General features: G+C 49.9%; 1 protein-coding gene across 5 annotated transcripts in view; it reads right to left on the bottom strand.

The window, feature by feature from the left end:
* Positions 1 to 26,113, bottom strand: part of VAC14 (VAC14 component of PIKFYVE complex) — a 201,905-nt gene that overhangs the window by 98,469 nt on the left and 77,323 nt on the right. For all 5 annotated transcript variants that reach the window (XR_004002856.1, XR_004002857.1, XM_030582196.1 and 2 more), the window contains one exon: positions 24,475 to 24,628. Coding sequence is in view for 3 of the 5 variants with exons in the window: in XM_030582196.1 (XP_030438056.1) it covers positions 24,475 to 24,628 (154 nt within the window). In the remaining 2 variants the exon portion in view is untranslated. The remainder of the gene's footprint in view (positions 1 to 24,474; positions 24,629 to 26,113) is intronic.

Raw genomic sequence — 26,113 nt, 5'->3', positions numbered from 1 at the left:
GGTGGGCCCTCACATGAGAAATTAGGTCGGACATAGCCTGGAAACAGGCCTCCGGGAGGAAGGCTCTGGCTTGTGTAGTCAAGTATGGCTCCTATGAACTCTACACGCTGCACAGGGGACAGAGATGATTTCTTTTCATTTATCAACAGACCCAGATCGTGACAGTTGGAGTGCACAGATCAAGGGTCCTATGCACCTGGGCCTGAGACCTTCCCGTGATGAGCTCGTCATCAAGCTACGGACAAACATGAACACCTCGACACCTCAGGTAAGCGGCCACTAGTATCATACCCTCTGTGAACGCACTCGGGGCAGACAAGAGGCCGAAGGATAGCGCCGTGAATTGGAAATGGCGCTGGCCCACCACGAAACGGAGGAACCGTCTGTGACCCTAGAAAATGGAAATATGGGTCCTTCAAGTCGAGGGCAAAGTACCAGTCTCAGTGATGGAGGCCAAGGAGCCCATGCAAAATTTCAACTTCTTGAGATATATGTTGAGGCAACACAGGTTCAGAATGGGTCTTAGGCCTCCTTTTGCTTTCAGGATTATGACATACTGGGAGTAGAACCCTTTCCCCTTCATGTCTCAAGGGAACTCCTCTATCTCCCCCAGCCATAGGAGGGTTTCCAGCTCCTAAACGAGTTGTTCGTGAGAAGGGTCCCTGAAGAGGGACAGGGAAGGTGGTGTGGTGGTGGGAGGGAGGAGTGGTCAAGAACTGCAGGGCGTAGCCCAGGGATACTATGCTGATCACCCAATGGTCTGAGGTTATTTGAGTCCATGCTGACCATGGAGGGTGGATCCTGGAATCTGACTGGGGCACTGTCCTCATGCACACCACCAAAATGCCTGTCTCAAGCCCCTTGGATGTCTTGCAAGACCACACTGGGCAGGCAAATGGGAGAAAGAGGGGTGACTGAGTTTAAACCCTGTCTCTTTCTCTTAAAGGCATTTTGCCGAGGAGGCCCCCAGGACCTGGGTGGCAGAGGCAGCCAGAACTGCTTCCTCGTAGCTTCCAGAGGCCAAGCGAGCGCAAAGTGGCTTGAGAATCCTTCAGGCCATGCCACCTCGCATCAGTCTGCTCTGAGAAGAGAGCATTCCCTTCTAACAGAAGGTCCTGGATAGAGGACTGCATTTCCTGGGATAGACCCAAGGACTGCAGCCAGGAACTGTGCCTCATCACCATGGCCGAGGCAACAACTCTGGCTGCTGCGTCACACGTGTCTCAGGTCATCTGGAGGGAGCCCCTCGTGACCATCTTGCCCTCCTCCAGAATGAGTGCAAACTCCTGGCCAAGGTCTTGAGACAGGGAGTCTTTGAACTTACTGAGGGAGTCTCATTAGTTAAAACTGTATCTCCCCCACAAGGCCTGATGGTTTGACACCCGGAACTGGAGACTGGCTGTTGAATAAATTTTTCTTCCAAAAAGGTCCAGCCTCTTAGCGTCCTTATTTTTAGGCATGGCACTTGCGTGCCCCTGCCTATCCCTCTCATTAGCCACCGATACCATTAGCGGCCCAGGGGGCGGATGGGTGCACAGGTTTTCGAACCCGTTGGCAGGGACATAGTATTTCTTTTCAGACCACTTGGATGTCGATGGAATAGATGAAGGGTTTGCCAAAGTGCCATAGCAATCCTTAAAACCCCTTCATAGGCTGGCAGTGCAACCCATGTCAGGGCTGCTACCGTTAAAGTGTCAAAAAGTGTCCAGCAGTTCCACCAGCTCTTCAGCCTCCGAACCCAGGCTGGAAGCTACCCTCTTACATAGGGCTTGGTGCGCCTTGAAGTCATCCAGACAGGTGGCGTGCCAGGGCCCCACTACCACCACGCCCGGTGACGAGGACAACACTATGCGGGGAGGGCCTGGCACACTATCCCTCATTTGGAAGGGCCCCTTGACATTGGCACCTGTCCTACCATCCCTGCATCAGAATCCGTGCCATGTTCTGAACCTGGCACCAGCGGTGCAGGCAGTCGCTTCTCACGGCAAGGGAAGAGTGGTGCTAACACGGCATCAGCATCAATGGCAGACTCCTGCTGTCAAGAGTCCACTGCAAGTGCCGTGCTGGTCCCCGGAGGCTAAGGGGGTGGGGACGTGGAAGCTTGTGTTTGGCTACTGACTCTAGGAATGGGGGATCAGTGCCTAACAGGTGATGACTGGTGCCATGGTAGTGAAGAATGATCCTGCATCAGTGGTGACTGATGCAACAAAGGCCATCTGGGGGATGGAGACCTTCACTGAGGCATTGGCTGACAGGAGGAGGGCAGGTACCAGGAGTGTGGAGACCGGTGCCTCGATGCAGGTGATCTGCGCCGCACTGGCAGGGACCGCGAGTGCACTATTGGTAACGGGACATTTGGCTGGGGACCGATGCCTCTGCTCCAGAGATGACGACTCTCCACTGCCCTTTGAGGACTGATGGCTGGCTTGCCCTTGGACTGGGGACCCTAGCTGTATCTACTGCTGGACATGGCATAGGTGGTGCCAGAAGGGCTATAAGGCCCCTAGCCGCCTCAGGTGTTGAAGGTGCTAACAAGTGCCAGGGTCCCCTACCGCTCCCAGGAGTCAGAGGTCGATCTGTGGGTGGGCTGAGGGGTCCAGCTGGAAAAATACCTCCTTGGAGCTCTGGGATGGGCGAGAGGCCCAAACAAGGTCCTTTGCTCAACACCCCCCTCTCTTTTCTCTGTGCCAGGAAGCCATGCTGCTCTCTCTGGCGCTCCTTGGGCCTGCGAGAAGGAGCAGCACTGGGAGGAAGCCAGGAGGGTGCTCTGCACCAATGCAAACTAGGTGTTGAATTGCAGTGGGATGGCTAGCACACCAGGCAAAGTTCAGCCTCCATGAGGAGGGCTTTAAGACAAATGTCACATTCTTTTTGGGTTCTCAGCCAGAAGTTTTTGCAGATTCTGCACTTATTTTTCACATGCAACTCCCCCAAACACTTTAGGAAACTGCTGTGGGGGTCACTAACCTACATACTTACTACATGCTGAGCACGGTTTGAAGCCCAGAGACCGGGGCATGCCCTCCCCGGGGCAAAGTCCCTGCTGGGACTAAATTAACACCTAACAACTAATTACTAATTAACTATTGTCAACTTTATACAAAAAGAACGTTAGTAGGCTAACAGAAACCGCAATCACTCTTGCAAAGCAAGAGGAAGGTGCCCCGACCAACTGTTACATGGTAAGAAGGAACAGAGAGCGTAGGGCTGGCGGCGCCTCATATAGCGACGCATGAGTGGGGGACTCCAAAGGAAATCAGAACCGGCCCTACAGATATCACCAACGCAAAACATTCTGACAACAGTGCACGGGGGTGTGCAAGCAACTAGAAGGGAATCAACATAAGCAACACATCGAGGAACAAGAAACAGTTCCCTACCTTCTTGTAACTGTTGTTCTTCGAGATGTGTTGCTCATGTCCATTCCATTTTAAGGTGTGCGCACGCCGCGTGCACAGTCGTCGTAAGGTCGTCTCTGGCCTGCTGCGTAGCAGCGTAGTGTGATGTAAAGGTGTGGATCGACGACCATGTCGCTACCCCGCAGAAGTCTTGAATGGGGACTTATACCAGTAATGCTGCTGAGGATGCCTGCACCCTTGGGCCGTGTGCTGTCAATGCAGGGGCAGGTATCTTTGCTAAGTCATAGTATGCCTGGATATGCGACGTGATCCGAGAAGAGATCCTTTGAGATGAAACTGGAAGCCCCTTCATCCACTTCACAATTGCAATTAAGAGTTGCACTGATTTCCAAAATGGCTTCATTCTTTCAATGTAGAAGTCTAATGATCGTCTGATATCCAGGGAGTGGAGCATTTGTTCCCTGTTGCTAGCGTGCAGCTTATGGGGGGAGGGACGGAAGAGGAGGAGAACCACAACAGGAAGACCAAATGTCCTGGTTCATGTGGAATTGAGAAACTACTTTTGGGAGAAAGGCTGGCTGCAGTCGCAACTGCACCTTGTCCTTATAGAAGACCATGTCTGGGGGCTCCAAGGTTGAGGCCTTAAGCTCAGACACCCTCCTGGCTGAAGTTATAGCCACCAAGAACGTTACTTTCCAGGAAAGGAAGAAAAGAGAGCATGTTGCTAAGGGCTTGAAAGGAGGACCCATTAGCCTAGAAAGCGCCAGGTTGAGATCCCAAGGGGGAATTAGCTGTCTTACTTCGGGGTACAGCTATCTAATTCTTTGAGGAAGCGGCACACCATGGGGTTTGCGAAAACAGAGCAACCAGCTGAACCAGGAGGAAAGCTGAGACAGCGGCCAGGTGCACCTTTACAGACGATACTGATAGACCTTGTTGTTTCAGATGCAGCAAATAGTCCAGGATAAAGGGAATTGAAAACTGTAAGGATGGAGTGTCTTTTTGTAATGCCCAAATGGAAAATCTTTTCCACTTGGCCAGATAGGTGGCCCTAATGGATGGCTTTTTGCTGCTAAGGAGGACCTTTCTAACAGGCTCTGGGCATGTGAGCCCTGAGGGGTTAGCCACAGAGTTTCCATGCCGTGAGACGGAGAGACTACAGATTGGGATACTGGAGGCGGCCGTGGTCCTGGGTGATCAAGTTCAGGACCAGGGGTAGGGTTATGGGCATGTCCACCAACAGATCTAGAAGCGTGGTGAACCAATGCTGGTGGGCCACGCTGCTATTAGGATCACTAATGCTTACTCCCTTCTCACTTTCAGCAGGACCTTGTGTACAAGTGGGAAGGGCAGGAATGCATAAGGCAGATGATCCTTTCAGAGGAGGAGAAAGGAATCTGCAATTGAGCCTGAGCTGTGATTCAGGAAGGAGCAAAGCTGGTGACACTTCCCATTGTTGGAAGATGTTGATCACAACATCCATGTGCGGTTGCGAAATGATCTGCTGAGATGATCAGCCAGTTTGTTCTGGGAATTTGGAAGTTATGATGCCTCTAGATGTATCAAATGGGTAATGCAGAAGTCCTACAGCTTGAGGGCTTCCTAGCATACGGAAGAGGAGCGACCACCACTCTGTCTGTTTATACAGAACATCGCTGTTGTGGTGTCGGTCAATACCGATACACATCTGCCCTCCAGGTGGGCCTGGAACGTCTGGCAAACAAGGTGGACTGCTCTTAGCTCCCTGACATTGACGTGAAGTGAAAGTTCTGCCTGGGACAAGAGGCCCTGAGTCCTAAGTCTTCCTAAGTGTGCCCCCATCCCATCACCGACGCATCCATGACTAGCGACATCGAGTGTTGGGGCCTGGGGAAGGGCACTCCCACGCACACCGCTTGCAGATTGAGCCACCACAGGAGGGACTTGATAACCGGAGGAGGAAGTGTTACTAGCTTGTCTAGGTGGTGCCAGGTTGGCCTGTACACTGAGGCCAGCCAGGCCTGAGGAGGCTGGAGCCGAAGTCTCACCTGTTGTACTACATATGTACAAGCAGCCATGTGACCAAGCAGCTTCAGGCAACTTTGCACCGTAGTAATGTGAGTATTGCCTTTGGTGCTCTCTGATGGTGCCCACAGTCAGCAAACAGGATTCCAGAAGGAATGCTTTGATCCGAGTCTAGGAGGTCTCCAATGAACTCTACCCTCTGGGTAGGGGTTACAGTTGATTTTAGCACATTCAGTATTAGTCTAAGCTGTTTGAAAGTCAATCTTATCATGTGCTGGTTCCATCTGGGCTTTGGTATGGCCCCTGATAAGCCATTCGTCTAGGTACGGGAATACTTCTACCTATTGCCTCCTCAGAAAGGTGACTACAACCAACACGCACTTGGTGAACACCCAAGAGGCCACCGATAGCCCGAAAACGAGAACCATGAACTGATAAAGGGCGTTGTTGACCACAACGCAGAGGAACTGCCTGTGAGACGGTATTATTGACATGTGGAAGTATGCATCTTTCAAGTTGAGAGTGGCAAACCAATCCTCCAGATCCAGGGAAGAAATAATGATACCAGGGAGACCATGCAGAACTTCAGCTTTTTCATGACTCTGTTCAGGTTCCACAGGTCCAAAATTGGCCTTAGTCCACCTCTGGCTTTTGGCATTAGGAAAGATCAGGAATAAATCCTCTTCTCCAGCTCCAGCTTCCAGGAGCACTTGCACATCCTGTATGAGAAGCTGCTCATGAAAAGGGTCCCTGAAGAGGGACCAGAAGGGGGATGGGAGGGAGGAAGGGAACAGAACTGGAAAGAATATTCCAATTATACTGTGCATAAGACCCATTGGTCTGAGGTAATATAGGCCCAGGCATGGTAGAAATGGGATAAATAATTAATGAAACAAGTAGAAGGATCCAGGATTCTGCCTGGAGTGTCACCGCCAGGTGCACCTTCGAAAGTTTTGCTTGGGGGCTGAACACTGCCTTGCCGAGCTCCGGCCCTGGTTGGAAGAGGGCTATGGAGGCTTTCGCTTATTACTCTTTCCTGCTTCCTGTTGTAATCTTGTTAGGCCTGAGTGGGGTAGAAGTGTGGTAGAGGCTGAGGCTTGAAATGCTTCCTTTCTGGGGCGGCTGGTGTAGGGAGCCCCAGTGATTTTAACATCGCTCGCAAGTCCTTGAGACTATGGAGCTTAGCATCTGTTTGTTCCGAGAACAGACCCAAGGTGTCGAAGGGCAAGTCTTGAATTCTTTGTTCGACCTTGTGTGGGAGGCCCAAAATCTGCAGCCAAGAGTTTCTTCACGTGGCTATAGCGGTAGACATCATGCAGGTCGCTGAGTCTGCTGAGTCCAGTGTAGCTTGCAAGAAGGTCCTTGCAAGAATCTTGCCCTCTTCAAGGATGGCTCCAAGGTTGACCAAGAATCAGCAGGGAGCAACTCCTTGAACTTGGACAAGAAGTGTCCCAAGAGTTAAAATTACAGCGGCTGAGAACCACTTGTTGGTTGGCAACCCGAAGCTAAAGCCTCCCAGTGGAATAGACCTTTGGCCAAAGAGGTCCAGCTTCTTTGCCTCCTTACATTTGGGCGTCAGTCCCTGCTGCCCTTGCCTCTCCTTTTCATTTGCCACCGCAACAACCAGTGTGCCCAGCTGAGGGTGGGTGAATAGGCATTCATACCCCTTCCAGGGTACAAAGTACTTCCTTTCCATTCCTTTGGCCATGGGAGGAAGAGAGAAAGGAGTTTGCCACAGAGAGTCTTGGTGGTATTTTGGATGGTCTTAATCAGGGGTCAGGCCACCTATGAAAGGTCTTCGGGAGTTAGAACGTCCACAATAGGATCAGTTTCTTCTGACACCTTCTCTGCTTGGAGGTCCAAATTTTGTGCCATTCTTCTAAGCAGCACCTGGTGGGCTCTGTTGTCCATAGCTGGCAATGTGGCAGACGAGCCTACTACTGCCTCGTTTGGGGAGGATGATGCCCTTGGCAGCATCGGATCCTCATGATCCTTCAACTCACAGGGATCCTCCCGTGCTGATACTTTTTGCAGGGTGCCGGGGAAAGCACCAGCCCCAGTCTCCGTGCCGGCATCAGTCTCGGTGCTGGCTTGGACGCTTGTCTCAGACTCATGGAGGTTCCTGCACCATGGAGGATGATGGGGAGCCTTCCTTTCCAAGGCGATTGACAGTGATCTGGAGCTCAGCTCCTGGGCTTGGTGGTATGCCCACGGGGAGCAAAAGTGGCGCTGTTTCAGCACCTGCCATTGTGGTGACCATGGCACCATAGAGATTTGCTGCCCCTCCTCGTCTCGAATGGTGATGAGAGCAGTGTTTCAAGATGTAGGACTCTGTGTCTGACCCCAAAGACGAATCCGACTGTGATGACCATGGCGGTGCCAAATGGGACAGTGCCGGAGAGTTGTGCCGAGGGGAGGGCAACCGGTGTCGCATCCAGGCCACTTTACCCTTGGAAACATGGCTCCTCTGTGTGGTTCCGGTGCTGCTGGTGCTGAGGACTGTGGAGCTGTCATCGCTATGAGGTCTCTGGTCGCCTCAATCTGTCCAGGGTGGATGGATGATCCAGTTCCTTCATCTGGCTCTCCCATTCGGGGAGTTCAATGGAATCAGACTCGACAGACCTTGCTGGTTTCGCCAGAGCAGGGGCAGAGTGTTCCAGCACAGGACGCACTTCGCAAGTGCTTTCGCGCTCCACTGCTCTAACTGTGGGCAAACACCCCCTCGGCTCTCTTCTGCTTTTTGTGTGGCACCAGCAAGTGCGAGCAGTGCCAGGTAGCCACAGAGCTCATCTTCAGTGCCAGAGAGTGGTGGTGCTGTGGTCTCTAGATCACAAGTCCTTTGGCAGCGTCACACCTCCCTCACTCAGCACTGAAGTGCTGGGCTTCGGGCCCGACCCACGCAGTGCCGGCTAGGGACAAAGCTGACTCCATGAGGAGAAGTTTTAACCTAACGTCCCTCTCATCATTGGTTCTTGGGTGGAATTTCCGCCTCTGCAGGATTACTTGTCAGTCAGGTGGGCTTCTCCCAAGCACTTTAAGCAGAAGTTTGAGGGTCTCCCCTGGGCCTAGGTTTCTGGCAGGACCCACATGGTTTGAAGCCTTGAGAACGAGGCATAGAATCATAGAAGATCAGGGCTGGAAGGGATCTCAGGAGGTCATCTAGTCCAACCCCCTGCTCAAAGCAGGACCAACACCAACTAAATCATCCCAGTCAGGGCTTTGTCAAGCCTGACCTTAAAAACCTCTAAGGAAGGAGATTCCACCAACTCCCTAAGTGACCAACTTCAGTGCTTCACCACCCTCCTAGTGAAAAAGTTTTTCTTAATAGTCAACCTAAACCTCCCCCACTGCAACTTGAGACCATTACTCCTTGTTCTAGATCCATCCTCTTTGGAACTCCCTTTCAGGTACTTGAAAGCAGCTATCAAATCGCCCCTCATTCTTCTCTTCTGCAGACTAAACAATCCATGGGGCATGCCCAGTACCTGGGTGGGGAGAACATGATGGGGGAAAAGCCCAACAGAAACTTAACTATAAAATACTGAAACACTAAGTAAAAACTATTTAAGGGTACAGATCGGAAAAGTCTTCTAGGGGATCACTTGCCATAACAAGGAAGAGAAGAAGCAGCTCCAATGACCATCATGGGCGGTAGGAAGGAACTGGAGAGGCGGCAGATAGGCAGGGACCTGTGTACACCGCCACGAAGGCACGACTTCAGGGGGCTCCACAGTTGATGGGTAGCACTAGGGGAAAAACCTTCCCACCATTGAGCGCATGGGCGCACACACACCTACTTGGAATCGACATGAGCAAGCACTCAAAGAATTCCTCTTTCTTACCATGCAGTGGCACATGGCACTTTTCCAGCACCTTCCATCCAAGGATCCAAAAGCAGTTTCTAAATAATGAACCAAGCCTGGTATCTCCATTTTACAGATGGGTTTTTAAGTCCACACTGAGTCGAAGGTAGAGCCAGGAACATAACAGAGACCTTCCGAATTGTCTGTAACCAGAGCAAGCTTCTCCTGCCATATTCAGTCACAGCACAGCACACCTTGTGTTTCAGCGCGTGTCAGCCACTTGTCTCTTTCTGGAACTATAAAACACCTCCTGCTGCCTGGGCAATTCCAAACATTCATCTGCGGTCATGGCACTGATATGCTCAAGAGACAGGCAATTAGAAATCTACATTAAAGTCCTTATAAATATATATTCTATAGCAACCCTGAACGTGCAGCCAATCAGCTCACTTGATGGACTGAGCAATCTCCATAGCTCTGGCTGGGAAGGAAATTTCCTTCAATTACGTGAGACTTTCAAAAAGTTAAAGGGATATGGACTTTTAAAGGAGAATTTCTTTTTGTGAAAGCCTGCCATTGTCTCAAACACCCCTGGAAGCTGAGTCTACACATGAAGTTGCACTAGTTTAACCAAAATCAGTTAAAAACCAGTTCGATTAAACTCGTTTGGACCCTTTAAAATTGCTTTAAACTGGGGTTATATCAATTGAGCTTCAGCTGATTCCTTACTGAATATCAATAAATATTTAAATCAATATAAGCCAGGTTTAAAATCAGTTTAAGAATGTCAACACAGGCATTTGCAGTGAGGTTTAACAAAAGCAATGTAAACAAGCCTTAGTTGAACTGGCGCAGCGGCATGCATGCACCAGGCCTGACAGACCAGCGGAATAATTCTGTTCTTTCCAATTTACTTTATGCATTTGTCTAGTCTGTCACACTCCTCCCCTTGAGCAGTCAGCCCCGTTTCCCACTTTGTGTGGGCCGTTCACACCAGACAGAAGGTGAGGGAGACATTTACAAATCAAGGTGATTCAAAAACCATGGCAGCCATTGGTGTGTGGGCAGTTTCTGAAACTATGTTAACTCTTTAAAATTGGCGAGATTTGAAGTTAACACCCCCTCCCCCCCCCGTTTGTTAAAAGCTGAGTAGGTGTGCAGAGACTGGGATGCTTTATAATGCCAATACTGAGAGCCTGCTCTCCGATGGAGAAGAGGAGACTAGCAGGATAAGATCAGGGAGCTCCTGAGAACTCTTCCTGTCACTGGAAAAAAGGGAGAGCTGGGAACATACAAATCTGCTTATTTATGACTGACAGAGGAAAAGGATGCAATGCTGATGGGCACAGAACAAACAGACATGGTTCAGGTATTTAGGTGCTTCCGGTGCCCATTATCTTTGTACCAGTCAAGATATCTCAGGTACCCATCTGGATCCTATGACTGCAGTATCTGAGCCCCTCCTAATCTTTAATGCATATATCCTCCCAATAGCTCAGGAGCTACTATTATCCCCATTTCACTGATGGGGAAACTGAGGCACTGGCCGGGACTGGCCCAAGGTCACACAGGAAGCCTGTGGCAGAACAGGGAACTGAATACCTGAGCACTCTCCTTGGCTTGTCTGATCTCGGTCGAGCTGAAAACGTGACTCTCCCTTGGGTCACACCTGGACAACTACTGCAACAGCTCAAGCAGACAGAAACCTCGTCAGGAGCACTTCACATGCACCAGGCCCAGTTCACGCACTGTTGAAGGCACGGGAGCCAGCATCAGCAGATGTTGTTAAGTGAAACCTGATGTGCTGGCATAAGAATCTGCAAAATGTCTCCCCAGCGAACTTCTCTGGGATGTTTTGGGTTTTAGCTTTGTAAATACGACATAGAGGAGCCTGGTGTGGCAGGATAAAAATAGATCCATTCAAAAACAAACGCAGTTTGCAGTTCAGCAAAACAGATGCTAAGATGTCAGCCACTCGGCTGTGCCAGGCGGCTCCTCCCCCCCTGCAGGGGACAGGATATTCGTGAGAGAAGCTAACACCCATGCAAACATCTGAACTATACCTGTACCCTTTCGTGGTCACAAAAGCGCACACATTGTATGAGCTTCCCATATGGAAAGGAGTCATGGGAAAACCTGTCCCCCTGCTCTGCCCCTCTAACACGATCAAGTATCCCCAGCGTACTAATTGGCCTCAAGAACTGAAGAGTGGTTTCTGCGGTGTGCTCAAGAGCCTAATGAAACTATGTCAAGACCAAACTAATTTCACTTGTGATTCCTTGTACTCAGGTTACACCACTGGGTTCTCAGGGACAAAATGGCTCCGGGGACTGGCAAGAGGCTAGAGTACTTCTCGTGTCTAGAGTTCAAATCCAGCCTAGATCACCGGTGACTGCAAATTCTCACAGCACGACCTGGTAGTCTATGGGTGGTCTCAGCCTGGGTCCTCACATCTCAAAGCCACTGCCTCTCTCGGCAGCCACAAGAGACACACCAAGGACCGAAGGAGCACAGGTACTAACTTACCTCCTTAACCCAGACAAGGTACCTCCCCAATCAGGGTTGAGGCATGCTGGCGTGGGGTGCTGTCCCTGCTGCTGTCAATTTTCCATCCGTTCCAGGGGAACGGCCATTTAAGGGTATGTCTACACTACAAAGCCGCGGCTGGCATAGCCCCACAGTGTAGATCTGGCCTACGTTGCTGGCAGGAGTTTATTCAGTGACATAGGAACACCAGCTCCCCGAACAATATTAGCTATGTTGATGGAAGCCCAGTGTAGACACATCCAGGTTGGCGCAGCTATGTTGGTTGGGGTGTGCTTTTTCAGGCCCCCTCCCTTGAATGACACAGCTATGCAGATCCAGCTTTTCAGCACAGACCAGGCCTCAGACTCCAGAGCTGTCTATCCAGAACCAAATGCATATTTAAGAAAACCAACACTGGGTGGCTGTCCCTTTGAGCCCGGGGCTTTATATGCACTGCTACGCTTTTGCAAACAAGCACTGGCAAGGCAGCTACCGAATCCCTGCCATAACCAGTACCCTATAGCTTTCTCCTCTGCATTTCCTTCCCCAAATGCTCTGCTCACCAAGACTTTAACATGTCAAACTGGTGACTCTACAGCCTCCCACAATATCATCAAGCTGAGCTCTGGGTGTTACAGAGCCCAGCCACAGACCCAACGGGGGCTGCTGCAGCATCACAAGATGAGTCGGGCAGGATGAAGCAGAGTGCACGGGAGGTTTTTGTTGCTTGGACACATCTTGACAAAGAGCAGGGAGGGCATTTTCCACAGGCTCATCTAGAGGGTTTAGTAGCATTTTAATTCAGTGTTAAAGATCACTAATGCAGCAGTGGCCCTTTCAAAGCCAAGCCAAGCAGTGAGGGTGGGGACAGGAAATAAATGCCCAAGGCTCTGATTAAAAGGAGGTAGAGGGCTGTATCCCTGTCCTGCAGAAGGGAGGCCCATGTCTAATCTGGGAAAGCCGTGTGAAGCCACCACAGATTTACTCTGTTTTGGAAGATAAATCAATAAGCAACAATAGGAACACAGCAGGAATACGTAGCAGATAATTTGCATGAGAAGAAAACATCTGGCACAGCTGTGGGAGGGCCAGCAGCCAAATTTGATAGAGAGCTTGGAGCAGGGCAGTGGCTAATACTGCCTCCCCACTATGCTTTTGTCCATATTCAGAGTGACTCCAGTCAGTGACTGGGGATCTCAATCCTTGTGGTTTAAGGTTTCCCCCTCTTGAAACCCAAAGCAGCTCTGAGATGAAGAAGGATTGTGTCCCAGGGTTCTTATACATTTCCTGAGGCCATTTGGCCTGAGAAAACATTAGGCTTAACTCTCCTTCTCCCAACCATCCTGGCAATTAGCACAGGGTAATTTATCCATTAAACCCTTCAGATACAGGTTACCACAACCTTCAAAGAGACAGAGACAATAATACTATTTCACTCAAGTATCTTCCTAAATGTTAATATTCCCTTTTTGATCTTTGAATCAAAGCTATAGCAATAGACAAGACTTGTTTGCTTACATCACAAGACCTGAGCCAACATCTCCCCTTCTACCTCTAACAATGCAGGCTGCATTTCAAAGCTCTGTTCATTTACAGATCTTACTAACCAGTCTCTAAAATTTGGCCATGGGTCAGGTCAGTGTGAGTTAATTAACTCTTACTGGCCCTGTCACATTTCAATGAGATATAATATCACACAACATCACAGGATAATAATGTATTAAATGTATTGATGTCTGATATGATTTGACCATATTGTGTAAAAAAAATGCTTTTAGGAATGATTGGGAAGGGGTTTCAGAGATGCAGAGGGATGCAGTGTAGTATAGAAGGGTAATTCAGGGGATATATAATGAACCCACAGAAGGAATGAAAACAGACAAATGAGACATCTGGACATTTCAGATCTATATCTACATTGCATCAAAACACAGATCTATTGAAGGAAAGGAAACAGTCAAGAAATAAATATGGTGTAGCACTTACACCAACAGTCCCCAAACTTCTGAGGGTCACCCGCCCCTTACCCCTGTCTGTGGCTCCCCACCCAGGAGGTTGCAGGGGGACAGGACATACGAGGACAGGAGTAAGGGAGCCAAGGCTGGGGTGCAGCTGGGCATGGGTTTGGGAGTGAGGCCCCGGCCAGAGGCAGGAGCAGAGCCACAGCGTGGGGCCAAGGCTGGGAATGGGAGCGGAGCCACAGCTGGGCCGCCTTGGGGGCTGGTAGCTGGGCCTGGTGGCCAGGTGAGGCTCTGCTCCTGGCCTTGCCCCCAGCCTCAAACCTGGGCCAGGACCTTCACCCAGAGGAAACTTCATGAGTAGATCTCAAAGCATTTCACAATCTAATACATCAGCCCTCAACACCCCTGTGAGGCAAGGCACTGCTGCTTCCCCATTGTACAGATGGGGAGCTGAGAGTCTAAGGCCTAGTCTACACTACCAAGTTTTGTCAACAAAACAGTGAATGCGTACACATGGCAATGCAACTTTTGTTGGGAAAAATGCCCTGTTATGGTGACAAAATATTACCACCCCAACGAGAGGCATGCGTCTTTTTCCTCTACATTTGTGTTAACAAAGTGCCAGTGTAGACACCACGCTTGATTCCATCACTTTAATTGGCCTTCAGGAGGTGTCCCACAATGCCCATTGTGACTGCTCTGGTCAGCAGTTTGAACTCCACTGCCCGGCAGCCACGTAAACAACCATCCGCCCCTCCCTCGCAGAAACTCCAGGAAATTTTGAAATTCCATTTCCTGCTGGCTTAGTGAGGAGAAGTCTCATCGCACCTTCCCAGTGCATCTGGTCAGTATACGGGGAGCTGTGCTTGAGCTGTAAGAATTGGGATATCTACGGGCAGATTTCTCGAGGCGTGTGTGAAAAGGGCTATGATGGAATACGCTGCAGTGCAGAGTGAAGATAAAGGAGCTGAGGTAGGCATACCATAAGGCGAAGGAGGCAACCTGTAGCTCAGGTGCTTCACCTAAGATCTCCATGTTCTATAAGGAGCTGGACGCTATCCTCAGTGGCCACCCCACCTTCATCACCAAGAGCCCCATGGATACTTCGGCAGGCCTGGAGGTGGTGGAAAGGGGACCTAACCCAGAGGACAAAGTCACTGATGAAGAGGTGGAGTTAGATGACGATGTGGAGCTCGCGGTGGGGTTGCCCGGTGGGGCAGGCAGCCAGGAATTGTTCTCCACTGCAGAGGTGTCTAGCCAGTCTCAACAGTTGCTTCCTGGCAAGCAAGAAGCAGGAGAGGAGACACCTGGTAAGTGGCTGTGGCTTGTATAGTGCAGAGGTAGGTTCAGGGTATAAAAATGTGGGAGTTTGGGTGTGTTTCTGTGAGCTGCACATTTCCCTATGTAGCTAATCAGTACGGTGGAACAGGGTGTTGATGCACACTGAGATCTTACAGGAATCATCCAGAAAGATCTCCCAGAACGTTTCCTGGAGGTACTCGGTAACCTTCTGCTGAAGGTTCCTTGGCAGAGCAGTTTTGTTCCTTCCCCCATTGTAGGAAGCTTTCCTGCGCCATTCAGCAATCACTTGTGCTGGGATCAAAGTGGCACACAGGTGAGCTGCATAGGGAGCAGGGCGGAAGCCAAAAGCATGGAGTAAACACACTCATTTCCCTGCTTATCCTTATCAGTGAGATATCTGCTACAATGACCCCCGCCTGTGGAAACATGCAGGAGAATTTTAGAACTTTTTCCCTAGTGGCTGTACCACGACCCTTGCAGAGTGTGTGCTTTTTTCCTCACGTGGAGAACACCCGCCAGCACTTACCATGCTATGTGAGTTCGCAGAGATGTGTGCTTACCAAGGGTCAATGACAAAGTGATTGTTATGTTGCAAAAGGTGTATTTAACTGAAATGTTTCAATGCTGTGCGTGAATTTAACAATCCTGTTTCTGTGCATTGTCCTTTGGCAGATGTGGCCTTCAGGAACACCCCACGCACCCCAGCCGAGCATCTCCGCCAGAAAAGAAAGTGCCCCAGATGCAACGAGGGAGGTATTGCAATGCAGAGAAAAGGGAATGCAAGGAGTGCTCGGACGCTGAACGGCAGGACAGAAAAGAGAATCAGGAGTCTGTTAAGGATGCTACTGAGCGGATGATTAAAGTAATGGAGAAGCAAATGCAAATGTTGAAGTCCTTAATGCTTCAAAGTGAGCAGATCCGTGCTTGCCCTCCCCGGCACCACATTCAGAACTCTTTTCCATGCCCCCCCATATTCCTCCTGTACAGTCCTTTACACTTTCTAGGACTTCAGTTTCCCCTTCACTCCACCCGCTCAGACAGCTTTCACAATGATAGCTGGACTTACACACATTTGTGAAAGTCTTCCCTTGCCTGGCTCCTCCTTTCCCACCAAGCATCTGTGTGTGCTGTTTCTTGTGCAATAAAAGCAAAGTTTTTGAATGCTAACTCATCTCTATTTGTTTTCTACACATTGCGATAGCAGGCACTACCAATACTTGCACTGGCAGTTTATTCATGTGCTTGTTGGAATGTAAGGCCCCAAATGTCACCATTACTTCCTAGAAAACTACGTGTAATGTAACATTGAAGCACCAATCACCAAGATACACATTACTGGTTCTCATTTTCAAAGTGTTGCCTCAAAGCCTCCCTGATTTGAATTGCCCCCCTCTGATAGCCCTGGTATCTGGCAACTCAAATCAACAGCCAAGTGGTCTGCCTTAGCACTCCACCCGAGTAAACCTTTCACCCTCAGCGTCACCCTCAGCGTGCAATGTACAGCACGTGGCTATGACCACGGGAATATTATCCTCATTAAGGTCTAACCTGCCATAAAGGCATCACCAGTGTGCTTTTAATCTGCCAAAGTCACATTCAACTGTCATCTTGCACCTACTCACACAGTTCCAGGAAGGTGGCTTTCCGCATCTGAAAGTTCTGTAGCCACTGTTCATCATCCCATAACTGCATGATGATACAATCCCACCATTCAGTGCTTGTTTCCCGAGCCCAAAAGCAATGGTCTAACATATGCAGCTGTCCTGTGAATGCCAAAAGCAATCTAAAGTTCGTTCTACTCATATCACGCAGAATGTCGGGCAATTGGAAGTATTCTTCAGTTAGGAACTTCACGATTAAATGCACTGACATCCACGATGCCTTCATGACAGATAAGAGAACACAGGAGAGCAGTGCAGGATTCATCCCTTCTCAAAGATGCTGGGGTGCACATCAAAGAAGGGCAGTTGAAAAATGCCACAAAAGAAAGCTGAAAGCCCATGGAGTGCTGGGACAGAAAGCAATGCATCATGGGACATTGAAACCGGTCCCAAGATGCTTTGCGATCTGCTCTACCTTCACACAACACAGCGACAGAAGGTGTCGAGCTGGATTGTAGGACAGGTACCCACAGTGCATTGCTCACACTGTTGATGATAGTGTCCCTACACTGGACGTGCTTTGCCGACAGAGGGAGTGAGTGTGAACATGACATTCTGATTTTCATTATGCCGATTTTTGAGTGTCAACATCACCTTTGTCGACAAAACCTGGTAGTGTAGACAAGGCTTAAGTGCCCATGGTCATGTAAGAAGGCAGTAGCATGGCAGGGTATTGGACCTGTGTCTCCCAAGTACCAGGCTAGCACCCCATCACTGGACCAGCCTTCCTCTGATCCACTGCCACACCTCTCTTCGAGAGAGAATATTTGGTTTAAGGAGAGACCCATTGCAGACACACCTGCATGGTTGCACTAACCTTGGGCTGGAATCTTGCAAGCTACAGGACTTTAGGAACTCTCTGCTTTTGGTTCAGCAAACCTGTTACTGGCAGTGTGATAAACTCCCTGGTTGCTCTGTCCTGCCGTGCCTGGCTTATTTAGTGCAAGTGGCTGGCTTTGTAACATCTGCTGCCTTCCTGACCTTTCCTGTGCAAAGAGGACTATGTTTTTTTTTGCGCAACTGAAAATGAAGTGGGAGGAGTAGGAGCATGGTAGTTGACATTGCATGCATCAGTCTTTTAATTATCCCCTGATTAGGCTGGCACCTGGAATGGGTTTGAAATAATGGGATGTAGTATTTGGTATGATTATGTGCCACTTCACTAGAATTCAGAAAAACAGGCCCTGATTTAATCAGATCTAGACCATTCAAGCATTTTCCATACTACATTAACCAAGTGATGCCAGAAATTGAGAGATTAGAAGAATTGGAATGAAGCCCAAGAGAGCGTTTTCATTTTGCTCTAAGGCAGGATCTACAAGCAACGAGACCCTGCATTGCATGGAAATATTCAGATACGCCTCCCCTGCCCACAATCGGTATTTTCAGGCCCTATAGAACGTTTTCTGCTCCTCTTCTAGATTAACATGGTGACAGTTGGGTTGTTGGGAATGCACCATATACTGTATCTTCTGAAGATGTTGGTGTTCTGCAAAGCCAGACATGGGATACTAGATAATCCAGTGGGGCAGAATGGCTCACGAAAATATAAGGGCTGAGGAGAAAAGTCCATGCAGACAGGAAGATATCTAGAGCATATTCATATATCAACCTACAAAGCCAGGCTAGCAGTGAGCATCCCATAAGGACATCGACCTGGAGAGGGTGGAAGGCAGGAGAGGCTGGGGAAGGTTCTAGAGACAAGGGGGCTTTAGGGATCATACTGTTTCTTATTCTAATAAAGTTCCTTGTTCAGTGCTGGAAAACAGACCTACACAAACAGCTTCTCCATGCCCAGTACTAAGTACGGTACCTGCACACTTTTGTTGGAGGCCCTCTATACACGTATGAGACACAGTAGAGGGTCTATATACGAAAGGTTGGATTTACATCTTGCGGGTCCCTAGGCATCCCCGGTGGCTGGACAGCTATGGGGGCCCCGGCTCCAAGCTCCCCATCATGACCCAAAGGGGCTCCGAGGTCCAGGGTCCCCTGCCACCTGCAGTGGCTGGGAGCTGTGGTGTGTGTGTGGGGGCACTTAACTTTTAGGCGCCCCACCACAACTGCCCAGCGTCCCCTCACAAACCCCCCACTGCCCAGCACCCCACAAGCACCCAGAGACCCACTCTCCCCTGCCCCTGGCTGCACTCACTGGCCTGCTGGGAGGTGACTGTTTGCCAGGCTGAGCTGGCAGCATGGCCAGGGATCGCCCTGGCCCCTCAGGAGCAGTGTGATCAGCTAGGCTGGCACAGGAGTGAGGCCTGCCCAGGCCAGGCTCCCTTAGAACCCACTTGCCCAGCAGGCCCCCTGCATTGGACTGCTGAGCTCTTCCCCTGCCACAGGGGCTGCTTCGCCTTCCCTGCTGGCAGGAGAACCCAGCAGGGCTGCATGGGACCGTCTTGCCCTCAGCTGGCCCTGCCCTGGGACCAGCAAACTTTGGATTTTTAGGCACCCCTAGAACACTGGCACTCTAGGCACGTGCCTATTGCACCTAATTGGAAATCCAGCCCCATATGTACGGTGCAGACTTTGATGGAACACCTGAGCCAACGCACAGATTGTTAAAAACTCATTGCTGAGAAGATCAGATGAGTAGGCCACCAATCACAACCCAGCTCTCTAGTACGGCTCTCAATAGACACGGTGGCTAAACGCTACAATCCAGATTCTCAGTGTGTTCTTGGAAGGGTCGCTACTGTTCACACTGTTTAACCAGGAACAGGAGTCCAATGACTAAAGCCAGAAACAAGAGACTGAATCTTGGGCTATGACACAGCCCAAGCTTTGCCCTGGCCTACGGCAGTCACTTGCACGTTCACCTCATACAGCTGCTGGTGAAGATTTTCAGAGCACTTGTGTCCAGCAAAGTGGCTGTAGCTGATGTACAACAGAGGCTTGGGATGGGTGATCAGAAGCCGGAATACGTTCTGAGCCTGCCAAATATGAGCATGTTTAAAAAAAAACCAGACAAAAACAAAAAACCCACCCAAGTTGCCAGTGCTCTGCTTCCCTGAGAATGGAAGGGCTTGTGCAAAGGACTGGCAGTCATCAGGTAGGGTGGAGCCGCGCAGTGCTAAAATAACCTTAATGCCACCCAGACCACTTGGGCTGCGTGCGTCTCCCCTTGGGGTACTCTCTGGGGCAGGGACCAGAAAGCACAGCGCACATCGTAAATAAGGGACACAAGGGAAGGGGCTTATGAAGCCAGGCTCTGCTACTCTCTGGAGAGCAAACCCAGCCACCGGCACTGCTCTCTCTGCTCCCCTCCCGTCCCCAACACTTCCCATCTGTTCTCCCTGGGCCCACTGCAGGCCCCTTGCCTAGCATGGTCACCTCTGGCACTATCATTCCCTGGGACTGAACCCTGTCTCCCATGCTCTGGCATCCCTCTCTGCAACAGGGATCAGACTAGCTTTCAATCCCCTCTCCCCCACCTCCTGGCTCTCACTACAGCCAGCTAACACCCCGAGCACACGGGGCCCTCTCCAGTCTCTACTGATCCCTTCCACCTCTGGAGAGAAACCTAGTCATATTCCCCACACTAAGCCCCTGCCCGCAATATACTCCTCATTCCCCGCTCTCAGCCCCTCCCTGCAATACACCCTTATTCCACGCCAGCTTCCTCCCACAGCAACGCGTCACAGTCAATGCACTCCCATCCACGGCTGGCTTTACCGGCGCTGCCCAGGAAGCTGTGGCACTCCCTTCCGAGCTGAGATGAAGAGTATTTGGCATGAACGATGTGCCAGCTTTTTGTATTTTGCACAGCATATTTTAGTAACCTTACTTACTCCCCTTCTATCCCCCTGCCCAATCATCAAGGACCGACCGTCGTATGCCCCCAGAGGAAGCTGTCCCTGCAGCCAGGATTGCTGAGAGCTAAGAGATGCACAGCTGTGCCAATGAATTCCTGTATCAAGGAGATCATCTAAGTCCAAGACTGGAAGATTAGAGAGAGTGAGTTCTGCCCCCACAGAGATCCAGACCCACATGTAGCATGAATGGACATAGGGGTTGTGTGAGGTGCAGTGGGACTGTGGCTTTAGCCTCCCCCCTTTATGTGGCTTAGGGCACCAATCAAATGAATTTGGTGCACCTCACTAGTCCTCTATTCGCTCACATCACAAAGCCGGCACATACTACGGCCAGTCTGGCGAAGAAAGGCCCAGAAGGCTGAGCTAGCAGGGGTCAATCAGTCTGCACTGAAGTGTATCGCTGCAGACTATGTGCATAACAGATCGGTTGCACACCACCACTTTGCACTCTGCCTTGCTCGAGCTGCTTACCTACAACCCCCTCCCAGTTACGCAGTTTGCTCTGGCTATGCTTAGACAGTTTGCCAAATACCAGGCCATCCGCTGTGCAGAAAGCTAGCTATCGCCACTCTTCCTGGCTACAGGAGTCTGGCCATGTGCTGAGGGGTGTGTGCGCCATAGCAAGGTCCTTCCACCTGGCTAGCAGCAGACATTCCCCTCTCATCTCTGCTATGCCAATGGGAGCTGGTCTTCCCACACACAACGCAAGTGACAAATGGGACGTCATGTGCCCCACACAGTGCAGGTCCTTAAAAGGCAGCTGCAAGTTCACTGAATGTTGAGACGCTGTAAGAGCACAGCTAGCCTTATGTCATGGGAGAACAAAGCATCTAAATAAAAGCCAATCTGGGAATGAACTCAGGAAAAGGGACGCTGCTTTCCTGATTGCAACCAGTGAATGGTTGGAGGAAGCCAATCTCAATGGCAGGGAAACGACTGCATAAACACATCCCGGGGAAAACATGAGAAAGGAAGCAAGAGCATGAAAGTGGCACAGCCCATTCCCCCACACCCCTCACTACTCTCTTAGGAATGGGTGACAAGCTTGGATCAAAAATAGCCACATTGCTTGAACAATGGAAATGTGCTACGACTTTCTGGACTTGCAAGAGTGCCTGACTTAGTGACCTCCAGCCACAAACAGGTACCCTAGCTCTCAGGGACACTGGAGCCCTCCGCTTCCTTACCCTGGGCAGGCAGCTCCTCTCCTCCTATCCCCACAACTCCCTGATGGCTTTTCAGCCTGCCCTTCTCCTATCACAACAAATCACACAGGAAGAACATTGACTAGAGCTCTACTGGCCCCCACCACCAATACTGAAGTTGCAGCAGTGTCCTACCTGTAAAGCTTCAGCAGTCTGAGCAGATGGCTGCAGTACATGCATCTGCTTCATGCCTAGGGGAAGTGGCACTCTCATCTCTTTGGTTTGGGGGGGGAAGAGGGGGAGGTTTGATTTTCCAACAATCGGGACATCATGTTTGCATCTGTTCTGATCAGCCTGTGCAGGCAAGTAGCCGGGAACTAGCACACCCTGCAGACAGAGGCTGTGTCGCTGTGCTCTACCCCAGCGGAGTGCGAGGGAAATGTGAGAAGAAGCAACAACCCCAGCAGTGAGATGGGACCCACGCAGCCACTAAGGAGCATATCCACACAGACCAAAGATTTTCTATTTATCACGCTCCAAAAGGCCATAATGTTACAAATTCAAACCCCGGAGTGTCCTAGTCTAGCAGCAACCCCTCACCTCGCGAAGGGCTAATCCTGTGCTAAATCTGAGCAGTCAGTCACTGGAGCTGTGTGTGAAACATGCAGGCAGTCACAATAAGGAGAGGGTGGTACTGCCACCCTTAGAGAACTCCAGGGAAACCAAAACACAACTGGCTCAAATCTCCCCTTTCAAAAAAGTTTACTTTGAGCAAAAGCCAAATCATGAGAATTTCAGCCCAAAAAGAGTAATTTGCCAGACAGTTATAAACAAGTGACAAAAGGTTTACAAAAGGAGACCAACCCAAACCATAGCACCCACCATTAGCACCCATTATACATGCATCCTGCATACCCTACACACACTCGACACTGTAGCAACTTGCACTCTAAATACAGAAAACAGCTAGACATGGATGTAGCCAGATTCTTCCAAACCCTTGATTTTTTTTTGTACTATGCTTGAATAATCGAAGCCTAGTTTCTGTTCCAGTTAAAGGGGCCACGCAGTCTTTAGGATATGTGCCATACTGCGGGCTATTTTTAGATAATCCACAAGGAAGGAAACCTCAGACAGCCATCATCAGCATGATCTAAAATGCAGCTCTGCAGCTGTTTGGCCAGTGCTGCACAAGCGACTCCACCCACAGAATGTCAATCTTGGACATAGAGAGGATCAATAGCATTCGCAGCGCTGCATTAGGCTTCAAAATCACAAAAATCTCTGATGAGGAGGCAGTGTTGGCTCTCTCCAGACTAGCTCATTAGGCTCATCGGTGCTTCTAAGACTACAGGCCTGCACAGGGGAAGCAGGGAGGGTTGTGTTAGCTGAACTAGTGCAACAATTCTAGAGGGATCTGCGTAGGCTTTTCGGCCCATACTCTCCTGGCAATGAGGCAGTCTGTGGGTATCGAGGAAAAGAAGGCAGGAAAGCACGTAGGTGGCTGCACCACTATTTATTAGCATTTGTGCAAAGTCCCACGGATGTGCATAGCTATTTACCGAGAGAGCAGACAGCCCCTACCCTGAGACGCTGCCAGTCTAACTCCAGCAAGAAATGGATCCAAGCAGGATATGCCTGGCTCTGAGGGTGCAGGAATATGCTCATGCAGGCTGTCTACACTAGGAGCTAGGGGTGTGACTCCACTACTCACACACGTGCTCACGCTAGCTCAGATATAAATCGTGTAGCCACAGTAGCATGGAGAATGGCAGCGGAGACACGGCTGAGCATCTCCTCACCAGTTCCAGGCGGACTTGTACCCAGCATGGCTCAGCCCATTGAGAGCGAGCGCAAGTGAGAGCCCAGGAGCAGGGAATCACATCCCTCACCCGTAGCACTAAGGCAGCTCCAGAGAACTGCAGCATGAGAGGGGAGTGAGATGTAAAGGTCTGGAGGAGCTGCAATGGCTGAACTGCTGTTCAGAGAAGCGGGTGGATTCCAGAGGTACTTGAACAATTGTAAAAGACGTTTTCTATAAAACCTCAAAATACAAAGATTCCCCTCCTCCAGTTTTAACATTTCACCTGTCCTGGCTCTCGCGACAATGTACTACTTCATTTTACAGATACATTCCAAGTGTCCTTGGCTTCATCTCTGTGTAACACGATGGACACAGGCCAAAACATTTTCAAGTAAGGCCTTTATATTTTGGGTGCCTCCATTTTTGGAAGCCCCCAGCTTAACATCCTGGACCTCGCTCATCTAGTGCATCTCCTGTGAGGCTCAGAAACTGTAAAAAAAAATCAAGGTGACTTAAACTGGGCACTCAAAAGCACAGGTACTTTTTAAATGCATCTGAGGAAGTGGGTATTCACCCACGAAAGCTCATGCTCCAAAACGTCTGTTAGTCTATAAGGTGCCACAGGATTCTTTGCTGCTTGTACTTTTTAAAGTTTGTGGCCTCCATATTTCTATGGTATCTGATCGATGAATGGCTCAGCTCACTGCTCCTCCTTCCCCAGGTCTCCTTTCTATTAATTGTTCTGAACAGAATCAGTCCCATTCAAGTGTGGCACTAACGTGATCAGTCTATCAGATATACAAATATTGCAGGACCCGTGGATTGCTGTCGTGGCTGACTCCACAGATGGGTAGATAGGATCTGAAGTAAATTGCCATGAAGCAGCTGGAGAACAATCTTCTGCATCCCAAAATACCCAAGTGATGTGGGGGCTGGAACTGATATATTGATTCACTACTCCAAGAGAGTCCCTCTCCGCCAAACCAAATCTGACAGGTGCCACTTTACCTCAAGGGAAATGAAGCTACTAGGAAGTGAGAGGATGCCTAGCCATTTAGATCACTGTCAGGAAGGTGTGGATGGAGGGCACTTACCAGAGGAGCTCAGCTGGCTGGCTTTGACAACGGGAACATGTAACTCCGATTGGCCAGATCGCGTATCGGAGCCATCACATGGCCCCTGATCTTCCGTTTGACCTGCAGGAGAGGAGGCGATCTCAGCCAAAACTTCTAGGTCCTTCAGGATAACCTAGTAAGAGGCACAGACAGCAGAGAGGTGAGCAATGACAATGCAGCATGGCGAGTCTGCAGAGGTGGCAGAAGACTAGAGACTTCGAGCCTTTTCTCTTTGAAGTGACTGAAAGCAGCTGGGATCCAAAAGGCCAAACCTAACCCTACTGATACGGCCCAGGTAGAAGCGGGGAGGCCAGGACTCCTTTTCTCTGTGACGTTCCTGGCACACACCTGCCAAGGAAAAGGGCGGGGCGGAGAAATGGAAGATCTATTGTGTGACTGCAAAAGGGCAGGTGACCATTAAACTTAGGCCAAACTTCTAGAGTCAACACGAACTAGACCAGGACTTGCTGCCCTCCACCCAGAGTGTATCTGGTAAAAGCCAGTGGTTTAACTTCTCAGCTTCACTTCACAAGAGAAGGGAAAATTTCAGGTAAAGGAGGTAATTGAATGAGGCATTTTCCCATCATGCAATGAATGCTGCAAACCAGCCTGGACAGCCAGCAAAGTTACTAGAGGGAAATCTGTGCTGAGGATTTCCAGGCACTCTGCAGCCAGCCACAGAGTTCTGCTATTCCTGAATGTAGTTCTGAACAAGAGTTAGCAGCCATTTGGTTTGCATGGAAAGTCTTTCAGGCACCAGCCAACGCAGTGCCACCTCACTGAGCAGAAGGACAGCTTAGAGAGCTATGAATTGTGTCAATCTCAATGGATCGACTCTGAAGACTGTTTAAAATGGCAACATTAATCCAGTGCTGATCAACTCAAAAGAAACTTCTAGCTAATGGGCTTATCTAGCATTGGCCACCTCACTTATCTGTAAAGGACTTTATGGTGGATTGAGGTTGAATGCTTTAACAATGAACGTGACAGCTTTATCCAACACTGGTCATTCTCTTCCCATCACCTGCTCTCCTCTCTACCCCACCACAGTGGTAATTTACAAGATGAGGAGGAAAATTATGGTTTTCTACAGTTGTCCTGATGTCCCAACCAGTAATGATGGACCTTTCTCCACCCCTGGCTGTTTTATTGGTCACTTGCCTCTCTCTCACCAATCTCCTCCTTACTGGAGATTTGTGAAGCATGGAAACAACTAGACACATAGGCTGTAGCCTTTGGGGAGCCCTGCGGCACTGACCAGCGTGCAGACACTGGGCAGAGGGGATCCCACATACATCACCCAGAGTGTTGCCACCTCTTGCTATTTTATTGCAAGTCTGAGTATTTGGCATTTTACTTGTACATTTACAGCTCCTGGAGTCGTGATTATTTGGGAATTTCAGCTATTATTAATTATTAGTAGTAGTATAATCCTTATGGCTGCAGAGAAGAGCTTGAAAGTGACCCAAAAAAGCTCCAAAGCCAGAAGGCAAATGAACACCCCAAATGTTTTTTTTTTAAATCATGAATTTCAAGCAACTTTTGATTTTTTAAGTCTTGGGGGTGGCAATCCTGTGTCTCAGAGTGCTTAGACAAACTCGCAGGGCACTCAGGCAGT

Source organism: Gopherus evgoodei, chromosome 12 (genome assembly GCF_007399415.2).
Source record: "Gopherus evgoodei ecotype Sinaloan lineage chromosome 12, rGopEvg1_v1.p, whole genome shotgun sequence".
In the NCBI taxonomy this organism is placed as follows: Eukaryota; Metazoa; Chordata; order Testudines; family Testudinidae; genus Gopherus; species Gopherus evgoodei.
Note: the sequence above shows the minus strand (reverse complement) of the source record. Positions and strands in the feature narration are given on the sequence as shown.